Below are 18,253 nucleotides of genomic sequence, written 5' to 3'. Positions count from 1 at the left end.
GATTAAGGTCTCATGAGAAAAGATGAGAATTCTGGAGGCTTCTGTGGCTGTGTTCACTGAACCCCTTTCTCTGGCAGACAAGGTAGAAAAAACAAGGCAATTGCTTAATACCGGATAAATATACAAGAAAGGAGATTTCAGTTCAGTTCAGTTCAGTCACTCAGTCGTGTCCGACTCTTTGCGACCCCATGAATCACAGCATGCCAGGCCTCCCTGTCCATCACCAACTCCCGGAGTTCACACAAACTCATGTGCATCAAGTCGGTGATGCAGGGTGACTCATTATAGGTGGCTCAGATGGTAAAGAATCTGCCTGCAGTGCAGGAGACCTGGGTTCAATCCCTGGGTCGAGAAGATGCCCTGGAGAAGGGAAAGGCTACCCACTCCAGTATTCTTGCCTGGAGACTCCCATGGACGGAGGAGCCTGGTGGGCTATGGTCCATGGGGTCGAAGAGTTGGACACAACTGAACAAATTTCAGTTTTATTACAGGAAGGCTCCTGGGCTTCTTATTTAAAGCAATTTGCTCAAAAAACATGCTGACCACCTAGAAATTTGGTTGAAAAGGTGGTTTGGTCAAAATTGAGTATCCTCACTCAACTAGGGTTTTTGAAGAGGGTTTTCTATTAAGTTGTATTTTGTTTCTGTGTGTGTATAGATATGTTTTGTTAACTTGTGGGTCAATAACAAGACCTGTTTCCCTTCAGGACAGTGGGCTCCCTGATGGGCACCAGCATATTTGCATGGGGCAGACAGAGGTGGTGGGCACAGCACAGGGAAACGGAACTTACCAGAACATGGCTTGCTGGAGGCGGGTGGATTCCCCCAAAGAGAGAAAGAGCTCGGACGCACCTCATGTGCTCAGTTTCCACTTCACCGCCACCTTCTAAGCTGCTAGCCCTCTAACAAGAGAGGGACAGAGGGACAGCAACTTGCTCAGATAGGGCTCCCCAGGAACATCAAGAAAGGGCGTTCTTCCTCGATAACATTTGTGGGCGGAGAAGAGAATGTGAGATATCTGACTCAAGGTTAACATAGGTGTTTTTTTCAAGTGAGAGAGGTAATATATGTCCCACGTGCTCTTCTACTTAGGTGTCACTTCCACGTTATTATTTCATGGGTACAGACTACTTCAGGCTTCCCAGATGGCGCTAGTGGTAAAGAACTCACCTGCAATAAGAGACATAAGAGGCACTGGTTCGATCCCTGGGTTAGGAAGATCCCCTGGAGGAAGGCATGGCAACCCACTCCAGTATTCTTGCCTGGAGAATCCCCATGGACAGAGGAGCCTGGTGGGCTACAGTCCATGGGGTCGCAAAGAGTCAGACACAACTGAAGCAACTTAGCCCACAGGCACAAATTACAAGTAATAAGGAGCAGTAACAAGCAATAAAAGGAACTTTGGAAAAATCTTAAGCTCTGATCAGTGCCCTCCCAAGCCATCGTGATGCCTGATGCAGAAGGAAAAAAGGGCACCCCTGTTTATGGGGTGTTACGTATATTTAAGGATTGTTTTTTATTGCCAGAACATTCAAGTGTTGAAGAACTATTGGAAAATTGGGCAATAAAGGTATTAAAAATGTACAACATTGTTTTCATTTTAAATATATTATTTATACCAAAAATAGAGCTAATTGTAGTTTTACTTTCCCAGCTTTAATGGAAGAAAACTTACACGTTTTTCAACATCTTTAATGTTCTGAAAAAACTAACCATTAAAAAACTAACATAAAATTATGTAAACAGGAACATTTTCATGTGTTTCTTACCCTGCATGCAGATTAGAGCAGGTGCCCAAGAGTTTGATGCTGTGAAAGATTGAGGGCAGGAGGAGGAGGGGGCGACAGAGAATGAAATGGTTGGATATCATCACTAACTCAATGGACATGAGTTTGAGCAAGCTCTGGGAGATTGTGAAGGACAGGGAAGCCTAGTGTGCTGCAGTCCATGGGGTGGCAGAGTCGGACATGAAAGAGCGACTGAACAACTGGTCTTAAGTCGCATTCCCCAAAGTCCCAGCAGGGGGCGCTGTGCAGAGCCATTCAATTCAGTTCAGTCTCTCAGTTGTGTCTGACTCTGCAACCCCATGGACTGCAGCATACCAGGCTTCCCTGTCCATCACCAATTCCTGGAGTTTATTCAAACTCATGTCCATTAAGTCTGTGATGGCATCCAACCATCTCATACTCTGTCAGCCCCTTCTCCTCCTGCCTTCAATCTTTCCCAGCATCCAGGTCTTTTCAAATGAGTCAGTTCTTCACATCAGGGGGCCAGAGTATTGGAGTTTCAGCTTCAGCATCAGTCCTTCCAATGAATATTAAGCACTGATTTCCTTTAGGACTGAGTGGTTTGATCTCCTTACTGTCCAAGGGACTCTCAAGAGTCTTCTCCAACACCACAGTTGAAAAGCATAAATTCTTCAGCACTCAGCTTTCTTTATAGTCCAATTCTCACATCCATACATGACTACTGGAAAAACCATAGCTTTGACTAGACGGGCCTTTGTCAGCAACGTAGTGTCTCAGCTTTTTAATATACTGTCTAGGTTGGTCATAACTTTTCTTTCAAGGGCAGGCGTCTTTTAATTTCATGGCTGCAGTCACCATCTGCAGTGATTTTGGAGCCCAAAAAATATAGCCTCTCACTGTTTCCACTGTTTCCCATCCATTTGCTATGAAGTAATGGGACTGGATGCCATGATCTTAGTTTTCTGAATGTTGAGTTTTAGGCCAACTTTTCACTCTCCTCTTTCACTCTCATCCAGAGGCTCTTCAGCTCCTCTTCGCTTTCTGCAACTAGCCACATCCATTTGGTGCATGATGTGGTGTGTGTCCCCCATGCTTCCCAGAACAGCACTCACTTCCTCGTGCCTGTTTTACAAACCTGCTCCTCCCAATGCTCCCTTTTTATCATCCTGGTATTTTGGAACACTTACTCAGTGCCTCTTGAGTCAGGGAAGTGCTCCACCCCTGGCCCCTTTTACAGATGGAGAAACTGAGGCACAGCCGTGCAGTGACTTGCCGGTGGAGAGAACTAGCAACCAGCGAGCAGGGCTGCAGACCCCAGCACTCTGGGTGCAGGCCTCACCTCCATCTGCCCACAGGCCTCATGTGACTTCACCCGAGCCTCTTCCTCCCCAGCCCCTCACTGTGTTGGCGTCTGCACCCACCAGTTTGCATCCACACCATTCGCCCGAGCGCTCCTTCAAAGGGTGCCCAATCCCTTCTGTCCTTGGCACCCGTGACCACAAAACCTGCCTCCTTGGCTGCATCCTGACTCTTGAGTAATGTCTTCATGGTGGAGTGGAAAGAGGGTGGCTTTCCGGTGAGACTGCTCCTTGCTTGCTGTGATAGCTAAGCGTTCTGCACGTGCATGTCCCTTTATGCACAGTGGAGATCCTCCTCATTTCCTAAGACTGTGGGGAGGACCTCAGTATTACGGAAAATGCTCCACAGGCATAACTTTTTCACAGGTATTAAAAATGCTAATAGCAATAATAATACAGTTGTGGCTTACACACTGTTGGACAGATAAAAGGGTTTTGGAACATAAATGAAATATCATGTCCATGCAGGGATTTTTTTACTCAATATGAGCTAGTTTTATTTATAAATATTTATTTAGAATCTTGGTAAGATTAGCCTAGAAATATTTTGAAATTAGTGAAAATCTAAAAGGAAAGTCATTATGTTTGATTGGGGGGGAGTAAAATGCTTGACAAATAAAATGGATATTAGTCTCTATAAAAAATGAATGTCCCGTTTGCCTTTTGTAGCTTACCTACTTGTTTTTCTAGTTGTAAACAAAAACTCTGTATTTATTATTCACAAACAAAAAACTTTCTGTTTATTGTTTAGCCAGATATTTAGTTTGGCAATAGAACATGTTCACCACAGTCAGATATGTAGTTTGGCAAAATATCCCAAGTAGCTCGGTAACAAAGAATCCACCTGCCAATGCAGGAGATGAGGGTTCTTGGTTATAGTTCTCCATAAGCTGGATAATACATCTGTCACCATTTGAGCAACAAGACCGTCAAGGAATAATGCTTACCAATTTGTCCATATGTACGTGCCTATTTTATTTAAATCCCTTCCTAAGAACCTTACAAAAGTGAACATGATGCAGAAAAAATTTAAATTAATAAACTAACATGCAGCTTGAAAGATAAGACAGAAACAAAAATTAGGATGATACAATAAAATGCAAACCAAATAGCAAAAGTTCTGACCACATTCAGGAGGCACAGGGGGACGAAGGCAGGATGGTGAAGTTTATTTGTCTGACAGAAGTGTTGCTACCTCAGCTTTTTGTTTCCATTTGCACTGAGCACCTTTTTCTAGGCCTTCGCTTTCAGTCTGAGTGTGTCTTTAGATTTGAAGTGAGTCTCTTGTAGGCAGAATATATATGAATTATTTTTTTTAATCCGTCAACCACTTTATGTCTTTTGATTGGAATATTTAGTCCATTTATATTTAGAATAAATGAAGACTGAGGACTCTGGAGTCAGATTGCCTGGCTGCAAAGCCTGGTTCTTTTCCTCTCCACTTCTCCCTCTTCTGTATGCATAAGTGAGATACAGACAGTTGCTCCTTCATGGGAGTCATTATGAGCATTAAGTACACAGGTACATGTGCTCAGTTGCTCAGTCATGTCCAACTCTTTGCGACTGAAGCCCACCAGGCTCCTCTGTTCATGGAATTCTCCAGGCAAGAACACTAGAGTTGGGTTGCCATTTCCTGCTCCACACACTTACATGCACTATTGCTATTAATCCAAAATTTCCAGCAGCCAGTACAAGTGGCATACTTTAGTGTTCATAAAGTGAGATTAAATCACTCATTCATTAATATATTTGAAAGCAGGCCACATCAGGCTGCGTTTGGACGCTCCACTGGGTCCCTGATCCAAGCTAACAAACAGGCCCTCACATCAGGATGGGCGTGTAGTGAGCAGTGTGCTTGGTAACATTCTCCTGGAAAATGGTTGAACATGTTGACAGCAGGAGAGGGGGATGTCTGCTAGAAGATCTCTTAATGCACATTTTTAAAATGTTTTTATTTTTTTATTTCTCAATTTGTTTCTTCTTTTACCTTTTTTTTTCCTCTTAAAGAACATTTGAATCAAATACATTCTCTGGTAGGGCGAGATCGGGTGGAGAACACTGCATCCAGTGTAATCCAAGTTCACTGGACACAGAGGAATCCACAGATGACCCAGCAATCAGGCTGTTTTTTCATAAATATTATTTCATGCCTGAGTTTTGGTAAATACTGGGAAGCTATGAATTCCAGTCCTGTTCTCAGGTGCCTGAAACTCAGTGTTCTGAGCCCTCACTGTACTGAGGGCCAATCTCCACACAGGGACCATCAACTCAACTGCTTGAACTGACTGTCCAGAAAATTGTGAGGTCTGATCCGTTCTCCTGGGAGCCCCAGGGAGACGAACCAAGTGCTCCTTAGACAGCAGTTCTAAATCTTCAGAATCAGACGAACATCACTATAGCAGGAACTCTGTGGAAGTTTCATGATGGGAGGAAGGCAAGGGGGGCAGAGAAGAGAAGCCGGGAGTCGAGCCTTGTGTTAATGTCACCTCAGTGGATACCGGTCACTTGGGTTATACAATAACCTCAACAAACATGCATTTACTTTATGCCGTGTTCCCTGCAGGTGAAACCTGCAAAGCAAACAGCTTATCAAATGTGTTCCAGGAAACTGAATGAGTGCTCTCACTATGTAGCCGGAAGTCGGTTAAATATTTGGAGATGGGAGAAATTATCTGGATCATGGGAGAAAGAGCTGCTTCTCAGACTGTCATCAAGCATTTATCAAAAGCTCAGTGATAAGGACTTTGTAAAATGAACTGAGCTCTTCTAGAGACTGAGCATAGTTTTCTCTAGGGGTTACTACACCCAATTGAGATATTGATGTTGGATTTAAAGCCCGCTCCTAGAGCACAGTCTCTTCATTTTTCACTGACGTCACGTCAAACCCACAGTTTAAGCCTACTGCTGGGAAACAGATTGGGTGGTAATTTATCAGGGAGTGAAACTTGTTTGCTGAACCTTGATTTCGTAAAAAGCAAACCATTTCTCCCGAGGCCAATCTGTTCTCCTTACCAGGACAGTTGTAATTTTTATGGCACAGGAACCTGTCTGTTGATTTAACATGTTCTGCTTCCCGTCAAGGAGCAAGATGTTTGCCAGCCGATTGCATAAACCTCCAAATCAAGACTTGCGCCTAAGTCATGAGACAAGAGATAGTATCTAGCTCTGATGGAAAAGTGTAGCTGTTCTTAAGTAATGACTCTTTGCATTTCCACCAAAGTTAGCTGACAGTCTGTTTCGTGGTTCTAATTTTTTTAATAGTTTGATTTGCTCCCACAATTTTAAGTTGTGAGTTTATAGCAATGGTAGTATTTCATCGTCTTTTTCTGGAATGATACAACTCACCCAAGGAAAGGAAGAAATCTCTCTCTCTGGGCCATAACTTTCAGTCCTCATTCATATATATATATTCAGTTCAGTTCACTCGCTCAGTTGTGTCCAACTCTTTGCAACCCCATGGAGTGCAGCACGCCAGGCCTCCCTGTCCATCACCAACTCCCAGAGTTTGCTCAAACTCATGTCCATTGAGGCGGTGATGCCATCCAACCATCTCATCCTCTGCTGTCCCTTTCTCCTCCTGCCTTCTATCTTTCCCAGCATCAGGGTCTTTTCCAGTGAGTTAGTTCTTTGCATCAGGTGAATGATTGAAGTTTCAACATCAGTCCTACCAATGAATATTCAGGACTAATTTCCTTTAGAATTGATCTCCTTGCTGTCCAAGGGACTCTCAAGAGTCTTCTCCAACACCACAGTTCAAAGACATCAGTTCCTTGGTGCTCAGCTTTCTTTATGGTCCAACTCTCACATCCATATATGACTACTGGAAAAACCATAGCTTTGACTATACAGACCTTTGTCAGCAAAGTAATGTCTCTGCTTTTTAATATGCTGTCTAGGTTGGTCATAGCTTTTCTTCCAAGGAGCAAGCGTCTTTTAATTTCATGGCTATATATGTGTTTTTAAATAATATTTATTTGCTTATTTATTTATTTGGCTGCATCCGGCCAACATCCACTGGATCATCAAAAAAGGAAGAGAGTTCCAGAAAAACATCTATTTCTGCTTTATTGACTATGCCAAAGCCTTTGACTGTGTGGATCACAATAAACTGTGGAAAATTCTTCAAGAGATGGGAATACCACACCACCTGACCTCCCTCTTGAAAAACCTATATGCAGGTCAGGAAGCAACAGGTAGAACTGGACATGGAACAACAGACTGGTTCCAAATAGGAAAAGGAGTACGTCAAGGCTGTATATTGTCACCCTGCTTATTTAACTTATATACAGAGTACATCGTGAGAAACGCTGGACTGGAAGAAGCACAAGCTGGAATCAAGATTGCCAGGAGAAGTATCAATAAGCTCAGATATGCAGATGACACCACCCTTATGGCAGAAAGTGAAGAACTAAAAAGCCTCTTGATGAAAGTGAAAGAGGAGAGTGAAAATGTTGGCTTAAAGCTCAGATCAGAAAACTAAGATCACGGCATCCGGTCCCATCACTTCATGTCAGATAGATGGGGAACCAGTGGAAACAGTGGCTGACTTTATTTTTCTGGGCTCCAAAATCTAAGAAAACTAAGATCATGGCATCCGGTCCCATCACTTCATGTCAGATAGATGGGGAACCAGTGGAAACAGTGGCTGACTTTATTTTTCTGGGCTCCAAAATCACTGCAGATGGTGATTGCAGCCATGAAATTAAAAGACGCTTACTCCTTGGAAGGAAAGTTATGACCAACCTAGACAGCATATTCAAAAGCAGACATTACTTTGTCAGCAAAGGTCCATCTAGTCAAGGCCATGGGTTTTCCAGTGGTCATGTATAGATGTGAGAGTTGGACTATAAAGAAAGCTGAGCACGGAAGAATTGATGCTTTTGAACTGTGGTGTTGGAGAAGACTCTTGAGAATCCCTTGGACTGCAAGAAGGAGATCCAACCAGTCCATCCTAAAGAGCAATCCTGGGTGTTCATTGGAAGGACTGATGTTGAAGCTGAAACTCCAATACTTTGGCCACCTGATGTGAAGAACTGACTCTTTGGAAAAGACCCTGATGCTGGGAAAGATTGAGGGCAGGAGGAGAAGGGGATCACAGAGGATGAGATGGCTGGATGGCATCACTGACTCAATGGACATGGGTTTGGGTGGACTCTGGGAGTTGGTGATGGACAGGGAGGCCTGGTGTGCTGTGGTTCATGGGGTTGCAAAGAGTCGGACATGACTGAGTGACTGAACTGGACTGATCTGGTCTTAGTTGGGCACTTGGCGTCTTCATCGCTTCATGTGAGACCTTCCACTGCAGCGCATTAGTTGTGGCACACAGGCTGCAAAGCACAGGCTTAGTTGCTCTGCACCATGTGAGATCTTAGTTCCCTGACCAGGGATCAAACCCACGTCCTCTGCAGTGCAAGGCAGATTCTTAACCACTGGGCCACCAGGGAAGTCCCTGTATGTTATTTAGTGCAGTGGTCTTATTGTTGTTTAGTCACTCAATCATGTCCAAATCTTTTGCAACCCCATGTACTGTAGCCCACCAGACTCCTCTGTCCATGCGATTCCTCAGGCAAGAATAACTGGAGTGGGTTGCCATTTCCTTCTCCAGGGGATCTTCCTGACCCAAGGATCGAACCCATGTCTCCTGCATTGCAGGTGGATTCCTTATTACTTAGCCACTGGGTCTTAGCTGGGAGCAATTTCATTCTCCAGAGCACATTTAGCAATGTGTGGAGACATTTTTGGTTGTCACACTGGAAGGAGAGATGTGACTGATATCCAGAGGGTACCAATTGACTGGTTTGATCTCCTTGCTGTCCAAGGGACTCTCAAGAGTCTTCTCCAGCACCACAGTTCAAAAGCATCAATTCTTCGGTGCTCAGCTTTCTTTATGATCCAAAGGATGCTGTTTAACCTCCTGAAGCATGCAGGATGCCCCCCAACAGAGAATAATCCCACCCAAGTGTCAGCTGTGCCTGAGCTGAGAGATTTGCTTTAGTGCTATCGCCCTTATGGGTTCCTTTGATCGCCCTCTTGTCTTGTTCCTCTTCCCCTTAGCTGGTACCTTGGTTTTCCCCATCTGCCTGTCATCCTGAATAGGCGGGTTCTGTCTGTTTTCCTTCTCACTCATTCCCACTGAAACCATCATATTTGGTTTTATCTTTATTCCTGCTGAGTCCTCACCCCCTCCTCCCACTGAGTCCTCACCCCTTCCTCCCACTGAGTCCTCACCCTCCCCTGCTGCTGAGCCCTCACCTCCCTCCCACTTGCTGAGTCCTCACCCTCCCCTCCCGCTGAGTCCTCACCCCACCTGCCCTGTCTGTTCTCTTCCAGGAGCCGGAGAGGCAGTACATGCACATTGGCACCATGGTGGAGTTTGCATTTGCCCTGGTGGGGAAGCTGGATGCCATCAACAAGCACTCCTTCAATGACTTCAAGTTACGAGTAGGTACGTTGTGCCGATCTGGGGTAGGTTGTGGGGAAGGCCTGGCATCCAAAGCAAGGTCGACAGCCCTTGCAGTGCTGGAGCAGCACAATGACAAATGTGTGGTTAGAGTAGCAGGACTGGGTGGCAGATGGATGCTCAGGATGGCTGTGAGCTCAGGAGGCACTTTTGTGCAAATTAGGGGAGAAAAATGGGCTTCCTGGTGGCTCAGCAATAAAGCATCTGCCTGCAGTGCAGGAGCTGCAGGAGACTTGGGTTTGATCCCTGGCTTGGGCAGATCTCCTGGAGGAGGGCGTGGCAACCCACTCCAGTATTCTTGCCTGGAGAATCCCATGGACAGAGGAACCTGGCAGGCTACAGTCCATACGGTCACAAAGAGTCCAACATGACTGTAACAACTTAGTACCCATGCAGGGGGAAAAAATACCCTCTTTGGTTGCACCCAGGCTGCAAACACTTAGTTTCAGAAGTGGACGGTGAGCCAGGCTTGAGTCCGTCCGCCAGGGTCATTTCTGCGGGTCACAGGGGGCATAGGCTTCAACCATCCAAGGACCAGGTACAACTAACTGTAAGCCCCTCCATCCTTTTATGCTGCTGGGGCCCGGTACAGCTATATAGGATGCATCCAGACTTCAGAGATGTAAAAGTGTTTTTAAATAGTTAAGAATCCATGCTTTCACTGCAGGGAGCATGGATTTAATCCCTAGTCAAGGAACTAAGATCCCACATACCTGGCAGTGCAGTAAAAAAAAAAAAAAAAAAACTCTAGAAATTGTCAGAACAGTCCCACACTCCTGGAGTTGAAAGTTCCAGTGTTTGAAACTATTTTCTTCCTTTGCTATCCATATGTTCTGAATTTTAAAACCCAGAAATGTCTCTTGAGAAAACGGGGTTCTCTTCATGGCTTGTATGTCTTATTGTCGGCATCTGGACACAGATGCCTAAATAAGACGCCTTATTTAGATTGTCCCACCTGTATGCCCAATGGACCTTTACCTGGCTTCACCTGTACAAAGGCCAGAAGGGCCAGGTGGGCAGGACACTGCTCCCATCAAACGTGGAGGTGGTCCCTTCACCTAGAGCTTCTTTATTGATTCGACAGCTTGGAAAATGGGCTCCTCAATTTTCCATAGTATCCTCCTTTAAAAAAAAATCAATTGCATGGTGGAATGACCCCTCTATTGTCAAATAGTTGTTTTGTTTTTTTTTAAGTATAACTGGTTTACAATGCTTTGTTCATTTCTGCTATATACAAAGTGCTTCAGCTATACATACATACATATATATATATATATATATACACACACACACACACACATTCTTTTTTATATTCTTTTATTATCTTGGTTTTCATATTTGATATTATGGCTTATCATAGGATATTGAATATAGTTATCTGGGGTACAGAGTAGGAGCTTGATATTTATCCATTCTATATATAAAAGCTTACATCTACTAACCCTAACCTGCCCCCTCCACCTGTTGTCAAATATGCATGGACCAAAATAATATTGCCCTTCACTGAGGGGGGAATGAGACAGTTCTTTGCTAGTCACGTCCATCACATCAGAAGCCTTGGGCTCTTGGTCTGGACCATAACCCTGTTTTCCAAATTAATGTGAGCAAGTCAGTGGGCTTCCTTCAACAGGTAGTTATTGAGTGCTTACTTCACACTGATTATTGAGTAACTATTAATAGCCATACACTCGCCCCCACACACCAGCTCTTCTGGATTTCTGCCGAAGCCTGAGAAGGCATCCCCAAACCCTCAGCCTCTCCCAAGGGCAGGCTCCCTGCTCCACCTCCAGGCATCACGCCGTCCCGTGGCAGTTTATGATGGGAACACAGAAGGCTCACATCGGCCCCTGCAAAATGTTGATACACATGAAAAGGAAAGTGTTAGTTGCTCCATTGTGTCTGACTCTGCAATTCAGGCTCCTCTGTCCATGGAATTCTCCAGGCTAGAATCCTGGAGTGGGTTGCCATTGCCTTCTCCAGGGAATCTTCCCAACCCAGGGATTGAACCTGTGTTCCTGCATTGCTGGCAGATTCTTTACTGTCTGAGCCACCAGGGAAGCTATAGTAAGAGCCAAATTTGCTCCTAATGTCCTTTTCTGTATGTCAAGCTGAAAGGATCAATGAGTGGGAGCCATAGCCCCAGCAAACCCCTGCCCTTCAGCAGAGATCTCTCTCCTGCCAGTAATATGGGCCCAGGCTCTCCCCAGCCCCCCACACACACAGCCCCAGTCCCCCAGCCACTGACCAAGAGGAGTCAGAGCAGCCAGAAGGGAAACTGAGGGCAGCGGGGCTTGGATCACTGGCTGGCAGCTGGAATAAGTTATTTGGGGTGCCCGATGCAGAGATGTGAGCTTTACCAAGTTACTCCACAGGAAGAGAGAATTCCCTCTCGGCCCTGCAGACCTTCAGGGATTCTGCGGGACAGTGTTGCTATGGTGTTTCCTGCCTCCCTTTCCACTGCAAAGAGGAGGTGTTGCCCTCCGACTTCTAGCACTCCATGTACACGAAGCAGTTCAGTAGTGGGAACTGAAATCTCTCAGAAACACCCTCATTAACCCATACAGTTTGACTCCCACAATAGGGCTGGGAGGCGAGGAGCCAGGAGAAAAAGCAAGAGGGGAAAATCAACCAATCTCAACGCCTCTGTTTCTATTTCTGTGGCCCATGTCCCCACTGCGCCCGTAACAACTGTGGGTCAGCGTGTTTGAACTGAGTTCTGGAATCAAGGAACCATCCTACCCACTACACTTGGGTGGGGGTTTGGGGGGAGCCCAGCCTCTCCCTGACAAGGGATGTTGCCCAGACTTTTGAAGCCTCGGCTCCTGACAGCAGATGCTATGTCCATATCCATCCAAGGTCGGAGCACACCCTGACCTCCGGCATGCACCTGTAATGACCATGGTTTTACAGTTGCCATTACAAAGAGGGGGTGGTCAGAGCTCCCGTGCCCTTCCTTGGTGGTGGTGACTGATTGTCTTGGAGAGGAACCTGGGCACAGTGCCCATGGAGACCAGGAATCCAAGAAACCCTTCGTGCCTTGGTGACCATGCGGCCAGGGCCCTCAAGAGAAGTGACTCATGAATTTTTCCAGGGACCTTTGGTTCAGTTTCCTTGGAGGATGGCAGTTTGTGAGGAGGCTTGATGCCCCAGAGGTTGGGTTTCCCCACTCTGAGGGGTGCAGTGCTGTGAAAGAAAGTGAAAGAGTCGCTGAGTTGTGTCTGACTCTTTGCGACCCCATGGACTGTAACCCGCCAGGCTCCTCTGTCCATGGGATTCTCCAAGCAAGAATACTAGAGTGGGTTGCCATTCCCTTCTCCAGGGGATCTTCCGGACCCAGGGATCGAACCCAGGTCTCCTACATCACAGGTAGATTCTTTACCATCTGAGCCACCAGGGAAGCCAGCTTCCAGAGACCAAAACCCAAACAGCAAAACCCAGCAGGCCTCCCAAAGCTTGTCTGAAGGTCGCAGGCTGGTGTCTCTCCTGCCTGCAGAGGGATGGTCTCTATCTGCCCTGGCTTCCCCCACCAAACATCACGCTCATGGGGACCTCCCTCCATCTTCTTTAAATTTTAAATTAACATATTTAAAATTCCCTCTAAGGTTTTGCTGAAACCACCACCCTCCCCTTGACACACGCGTTGTCCTTTCTAGCTGTGGTGTGCTATTCTGTGAGCTGGACGTGTGAAACCCTCTAATCCTTCTTGTCTTTACCCAGTTATGTATTTTTTTTTAAGTGCCAGTCATTTTCTCATGTGAAAAAGTTTCCCCCAATTTGAATTGCATCGAAATCTCTATATTACATATATCAAGATTTGCTGGGTTTTTCTTTCTTTTTTTTTTTTTTTTTTTAATGCTACCATGGGGACTCCCTCCTTCGCTTTGGTGCAAGCTGGGGGAGTCAGATGGGAATCAAGAGCACAAACATGCTGGCACTTCCCTGGTGGTTCAGTGGTTAAGACGTCACCTTCCATTGCAGGGGACGAGGGTTCGATCCCTGGTCGGGGAGCTAAGATGCCCCACTCTATGCAGAGGGGCCAAGAGGTTAAAAAGAAAAGAAGGCGCAAACATGTTCCTCTGGAACTTAGTGAGCTCTCACGTGGGGTATGTCCGTGAAAGTGGGCCCCCCGAGCGGGGGAAGAAACGTGTGCACAAGGAGCTCGCAGCAGAGAGAGGAGAGCAGGGCAAGCGCAGAGCCTTGAGCCCACTGCCCGGCTTTGTGCTCTGCCTGCGCCTTCTGCCTCCTCCACTGAAGATGGAAGCTGATGACAAGAGAACACATCCCCGGGGCTGGTGTGAGGATTAGAGGTTTGCACACGTCCAGCTCACAGAATAGCGCACCGCAGCTAGAAAGGACCACGCACATGTCAAGGGGAGGGTGGTGGTTTCAGCGAAACGTTAGGCGGAATTTTAAATATGTTAATTTAAATTTTTAAAAATTTAAAATATTTAAATATTCATTTCAGAAGTAGGTGGGATCACTTGGGAGAGGAGGATTGACGTGTTTACACAACCATGCATAAAATAGATAGCTGGTGGGAAGCTGCTCTACAACACAGGGAGCTCAGCTCAGTGCTCTTTGAGGACCTAGAGGGCTGGGATAGGGGTATGGGAGAGGATATATGTATATACAGAGCTGATTCATTTTGCTGTTCAGCAGAAACCAACACAACATTGTAAAGCAAGTATAAGTAAGTAAGAAGTGTTAGTTGCTCAGTCATGCCCGACTTTTGCAACCCCATGGACTGCAGCCCACCAGGCTCCTGTGTCCATGAGATTTTCTAGGCAGGCATACTGGAGTGGGTTGCCATTTATACCCCAATTTTAAAAGCGATTAACTACAAAACTATTGGAAAGTAACATAATGAATATCTCTTGATTATACGGCAACATAGAAAAGCAATTATAATGCTTAGTTTCGTAAAGTATACCAGTTTTACGCCATCGTGGAATAGTAACAAATAGACATCTGAGCGTGAATCAAGGCGGAGGAGAGGAAGGAAGAGAGACGTTTTAATATTTTTGAGATGATGAGGTTAGAGGAATGATTTTGCTTTGTTTTGGCAGTTTTTTTTTTGCTTTGTTTTGAGTTGGGCTCATGTTCGCTTGATAATGACAGTTCAAGAAAGGCCTTGTAAAACCTTTGTGTTTGAGACTGTTGCTTGCACTGTTGAGTTCATGGTTTGAATCTCGCTAACCTGATGCTGGTGTGTCCCAGGTATTAACCATGGCCCTGTCATAGCCGGTGTGATTGGAGCTCAGAAGCCGCAGTATGACATCTGGGGCAACACCGTCAATGTGGCCAGCAGGATGGACAGCACCGGAGTCCTGGACAAAATCCAGGTAATTCAGTGGGCTCTGTGGGCATCCGCCATGTCTGTCCTCTGGGGAACCGTGAATAAGCGTATAATAAGGATAACATTAAAGCAAAGGAAAGAAAGTCAACATTGTCATTTGCTTAAACTTTTTATTGAGGAAATATTAATTGGTTTCTGCATTTACTGTGAAGAGTAAAACATTATGTCAAAGTGTGAAGGATATGGCATTTGTAAAAGTAGATCAGACCGACCCAAGTGTCAGTATGCCCCGCCCAAGGGGAGGGGAGCGGGGTGCCCTCCCTGCTGGTATGCACACCAGGCATGATGCCCTGCCTTCCTCTCCCCAGGGGGCTGAACTGGGAGAGCAAGGGGAGGGAGAGGGAGAGATGAGCCAGGGTGATGTGAGATGAAAGCGCTAGAACGGACTAGCCTGGGGTTTGGGTATCTGGAGATGACTGGAACGTTCTGGAATCCAGCCAAGGGAGCGGAAACCAAGACCTGACAAAAGCAGTGGTGACTGCGTGCGCCTGCTTGGGCTGTGGTGCTGGTATCTAGAATGAAAGCCACTCTCTCCGAATGAAAAGGGTGTGTGTGTGTGTCTGTGTGTGTCTGTGTGTGTGTGTGCACACCTGTGTGTCTATTCGTATCTTTGTTTTCATCATCCTCAAAAAGCGATGTTCCACATTTCACCCCAGCTTTGTTACGACTGGAGTTTATCTGGAGGATACTTTCCTGCCAAATGGCAAATTTGTATGAAAATCACTGGGCACAAATAGTAGACTTTATCAGTTTTGTGTCCTCTTCAGAGAGCTCCACGAGTCCCTGTTCTGCATCTCAGCTTGGCCGACATTCTCTAATATCCCTGCCCCCTGAAAATACAGTGGACACTTTCTTTCTTCACTCCAGTTGTCCGACTCTGTGCGACCCCCTGGACTGTAGCCCGCCAGGCTCCTCTGTCCAAGGGATTTTCCAGGCAAGAATACGGGAGTGGGTTGCCATGTCCTCTGCCAGGGGATCTTCCCGACCCAGGGATGGAACCCGTGTCTCTATGTCTCCTGCATTGGCTGGCAGGTGCTTTACCACTAGCGCCACCTGGGAAACCCCTCTAAGAGGGCAATGGGCTTCTTAAAACTCTGTGTGGTTTAGTGCAGCGCAGCCCCCTGGACTGCCTCCGTGTGCTCTGAGCCCGGGGAGGAAACACAACAGATTCCTGTTCGTCCAGAGCAAGGGGTCAGTCCACAGGCCCATCTGTGTGTCCACTCAGCTCAGCGGCTGGAGGGTCCACCTTTGCGTAGGTTTTCTTCTCCTGAGGGTGTCTTTCCCTACAGCTGCACTAGCTTCTTAGCAGTAGTGAGATGCCAATAAATATAAAAAATGATGCTGAGAATATTAAAAGTGTCCCCTGGGCCTTCAGAACAGATGCTTCTTATTACAGAGAATATGCTTTCTATGCCTGAAATTTTAGAAAGCCCCTTATCACCCAGCCAGGCTGCCCCTGAACTTGGAGGAATAATGCATGCATGTGTGCTCAGTCATGTCCATCTCCTTGCACCCCTGTGGACTATAGCCCACCAAGCTCCTCTGTCCACGGGATTCTCCAGACAAGAATACTGGAATGAGTTGCCATTTCCTCTTCCAAAGGATCTTCCCAACCCAGAGTTCAAATCCAGGTCTCCCACATCTCCTGCATTGTCAGACAGGCACTTTATGACTGAGCCACCTGATGGCTGAGGTAATCAAGGTGATGGCTCCCTCCTCCCGACCATGATAATTATGTGGTTGGTGCTACAGATTCCAATGACTAGCTCAAAAGTTGGCCAAAGGCATGCCTAGTACCAGCCTCAACTGCGAAATTAACCTGCCAGACTTCAGACAATGTGTAGGTTCTCTGTGTGGAAAACCAGACACGAAGTGTGCATATGTCTGTGTCGGTGTGTGTCTGTGTGTGTGTGTGTGTGTGTTTGTATGTGTGTGTGTGAAGGTGAAGATAGGAAAGGAGAATTCATGAGTTCACGCTCAGTCATGTCCGATTCTTTGTGACCCCATGGACTGTAACTCATCAGGCTCCTCTGTCCGTGAGATTCTCCAGGCAAGAATACTGAAGTGGGTAGCCATTTCCTTCTCCAGGGGATCTTCCCGATCCAGGGATCGAACCCACATCTTCTGCATTGGTACGCAGGTTCTTTACCACCAAGCTACCTGGGACACCCCAAATGTCTGTAGCATTCTCCAATTTTGATTGCCATAAGAACTCTAATCAGGAGAGCATATTTGTCATCTGAGTTTCTTGCCTACCTCCATATTTTTTTCAGTTCTTATCTGATATTCCTGAGCTACATCTATCCTCCCCTGGAACTTGGGCCCGGCCAGGGGAGGGCAGAATGTAAGTATCTGGCCTCTGCGTCCCCCTCTTCTCCTGATCTACTCCGAAAGACCCACCCTTTGGCCCCTTTGCGAGGGGCCAGCCGCTGGATCACGTGACAGAAGACAGATTTCTCTAGCTCTTCCCATAACCGGCCCTTGACACCTTCACATCATGCCCTTCATCCTTTCTTCACATCATGCCCTTCATCCTTTCTTCTGGCGACCCCAAATGCTGTCCTGGGGTCTAGAAGCCCCATCCTCCTCCGGGATTTTGTTTTGTTTTGTAATTTATTTGGCTGTGCCGCGTCTTAGTTGTGCACTCGGGATCTTTGATCTTGTTGCAACATGCCTGATCTTTAGTCGTGGCGTGCAGACTCTTAGTTGAGGCCTGTGGGATCTAGTTCCCCGACCAGGGATGGAACCTGGGCCCCCGCCCTGGGAGTTTGGAGTCTTCACCACTGCACCGCCAGGGAAACCCCCCTCCTCTGGTTCTGATGACAGTGTCTGTTGTGACAGATGCCCCCGGGCCTCTCTTCGCCTCTCTCATTGCCGTAGCCACTGCCACGGTACCGTCCCCAACAGCGTCCACACCGGAAACAAAACAGTGGTGTGACCGTCCAGCGCATGTGTCTCCCGCATGCCAGAGGAGACAGACTGAGTTCTCTGCAGTGATGTGGGTGCTCCTAGAGTCTACGATACAGTGTAAAGTAAGAGAAAAACACGTATCGTATATTAATGCATACATATGGAGCCTGGAAAACTGGTACAGACGAACCTGCCTGCAGGGCAGGAATAGAGACGCAGACCCAGAGAACAGACTTGCAGACACAGTGAGAGGAGGACGGGGGGCAAACTGGGAGTGTAGCACTGACATGCACACACTACATGTGCAGAGTCGGTCGAGAGTGGGAAGCTGCCTTGGAGCCCGGGGAGCTCTGCTGTGACCTGACGGGGTATATGCATACATATGGCTTATCCACGTGGTACAGCAGAAACTCACACAACGT

General features: G+C 46.7%; 1 protein-coding gene across 1 annotated transcript in view; it reads left to right on the top strand.

The window, feature by feature from the left end:
- The window catches only part of ADCY2 (adenylate cyclase 2), a 454,325-nt gene that overhangs the window by 434,608 nt on the left and 1,464 nt on the right, over positions 1–18,253 (top strand). Inside the window, exons 23-24 of the mRNA XM_027520567.1 lie at positions 9,436–9,550; positions 14,783–14,907. Of these exons, the coding sequence (XP_027376368.1) occupies positions 9,436–9,550; positions 14,783–14,907 (240 nt within the window). The remainder of the gene's footprint in view (positions 1–9,435; positions 9,551–14,782; positions 14,908–18,253) is intronic.

The sequence above is a fragment of the Bos indicus x Bos taurus genome, chromosome 20, assembly GCF_003369695.1.
Source record: "Bos indicus x Bos taurus breed Angus x Brahman F1 hybrid chromosome 20, Bos_hybrid_MaternalHap_v2.0, whole genome shotgun sequence".
NCBI classification, from domain to species: Eukaryota; Metazoa; Chordata; class Mammalia; order Artiodactyla; family Bovidae; genus Bos; species Bos indicus x Bos taurus.
Note: the sequence above shows the minus strand (reverse complement) of the source record. Positions and strands in the feature narration are given on the sequence as shown.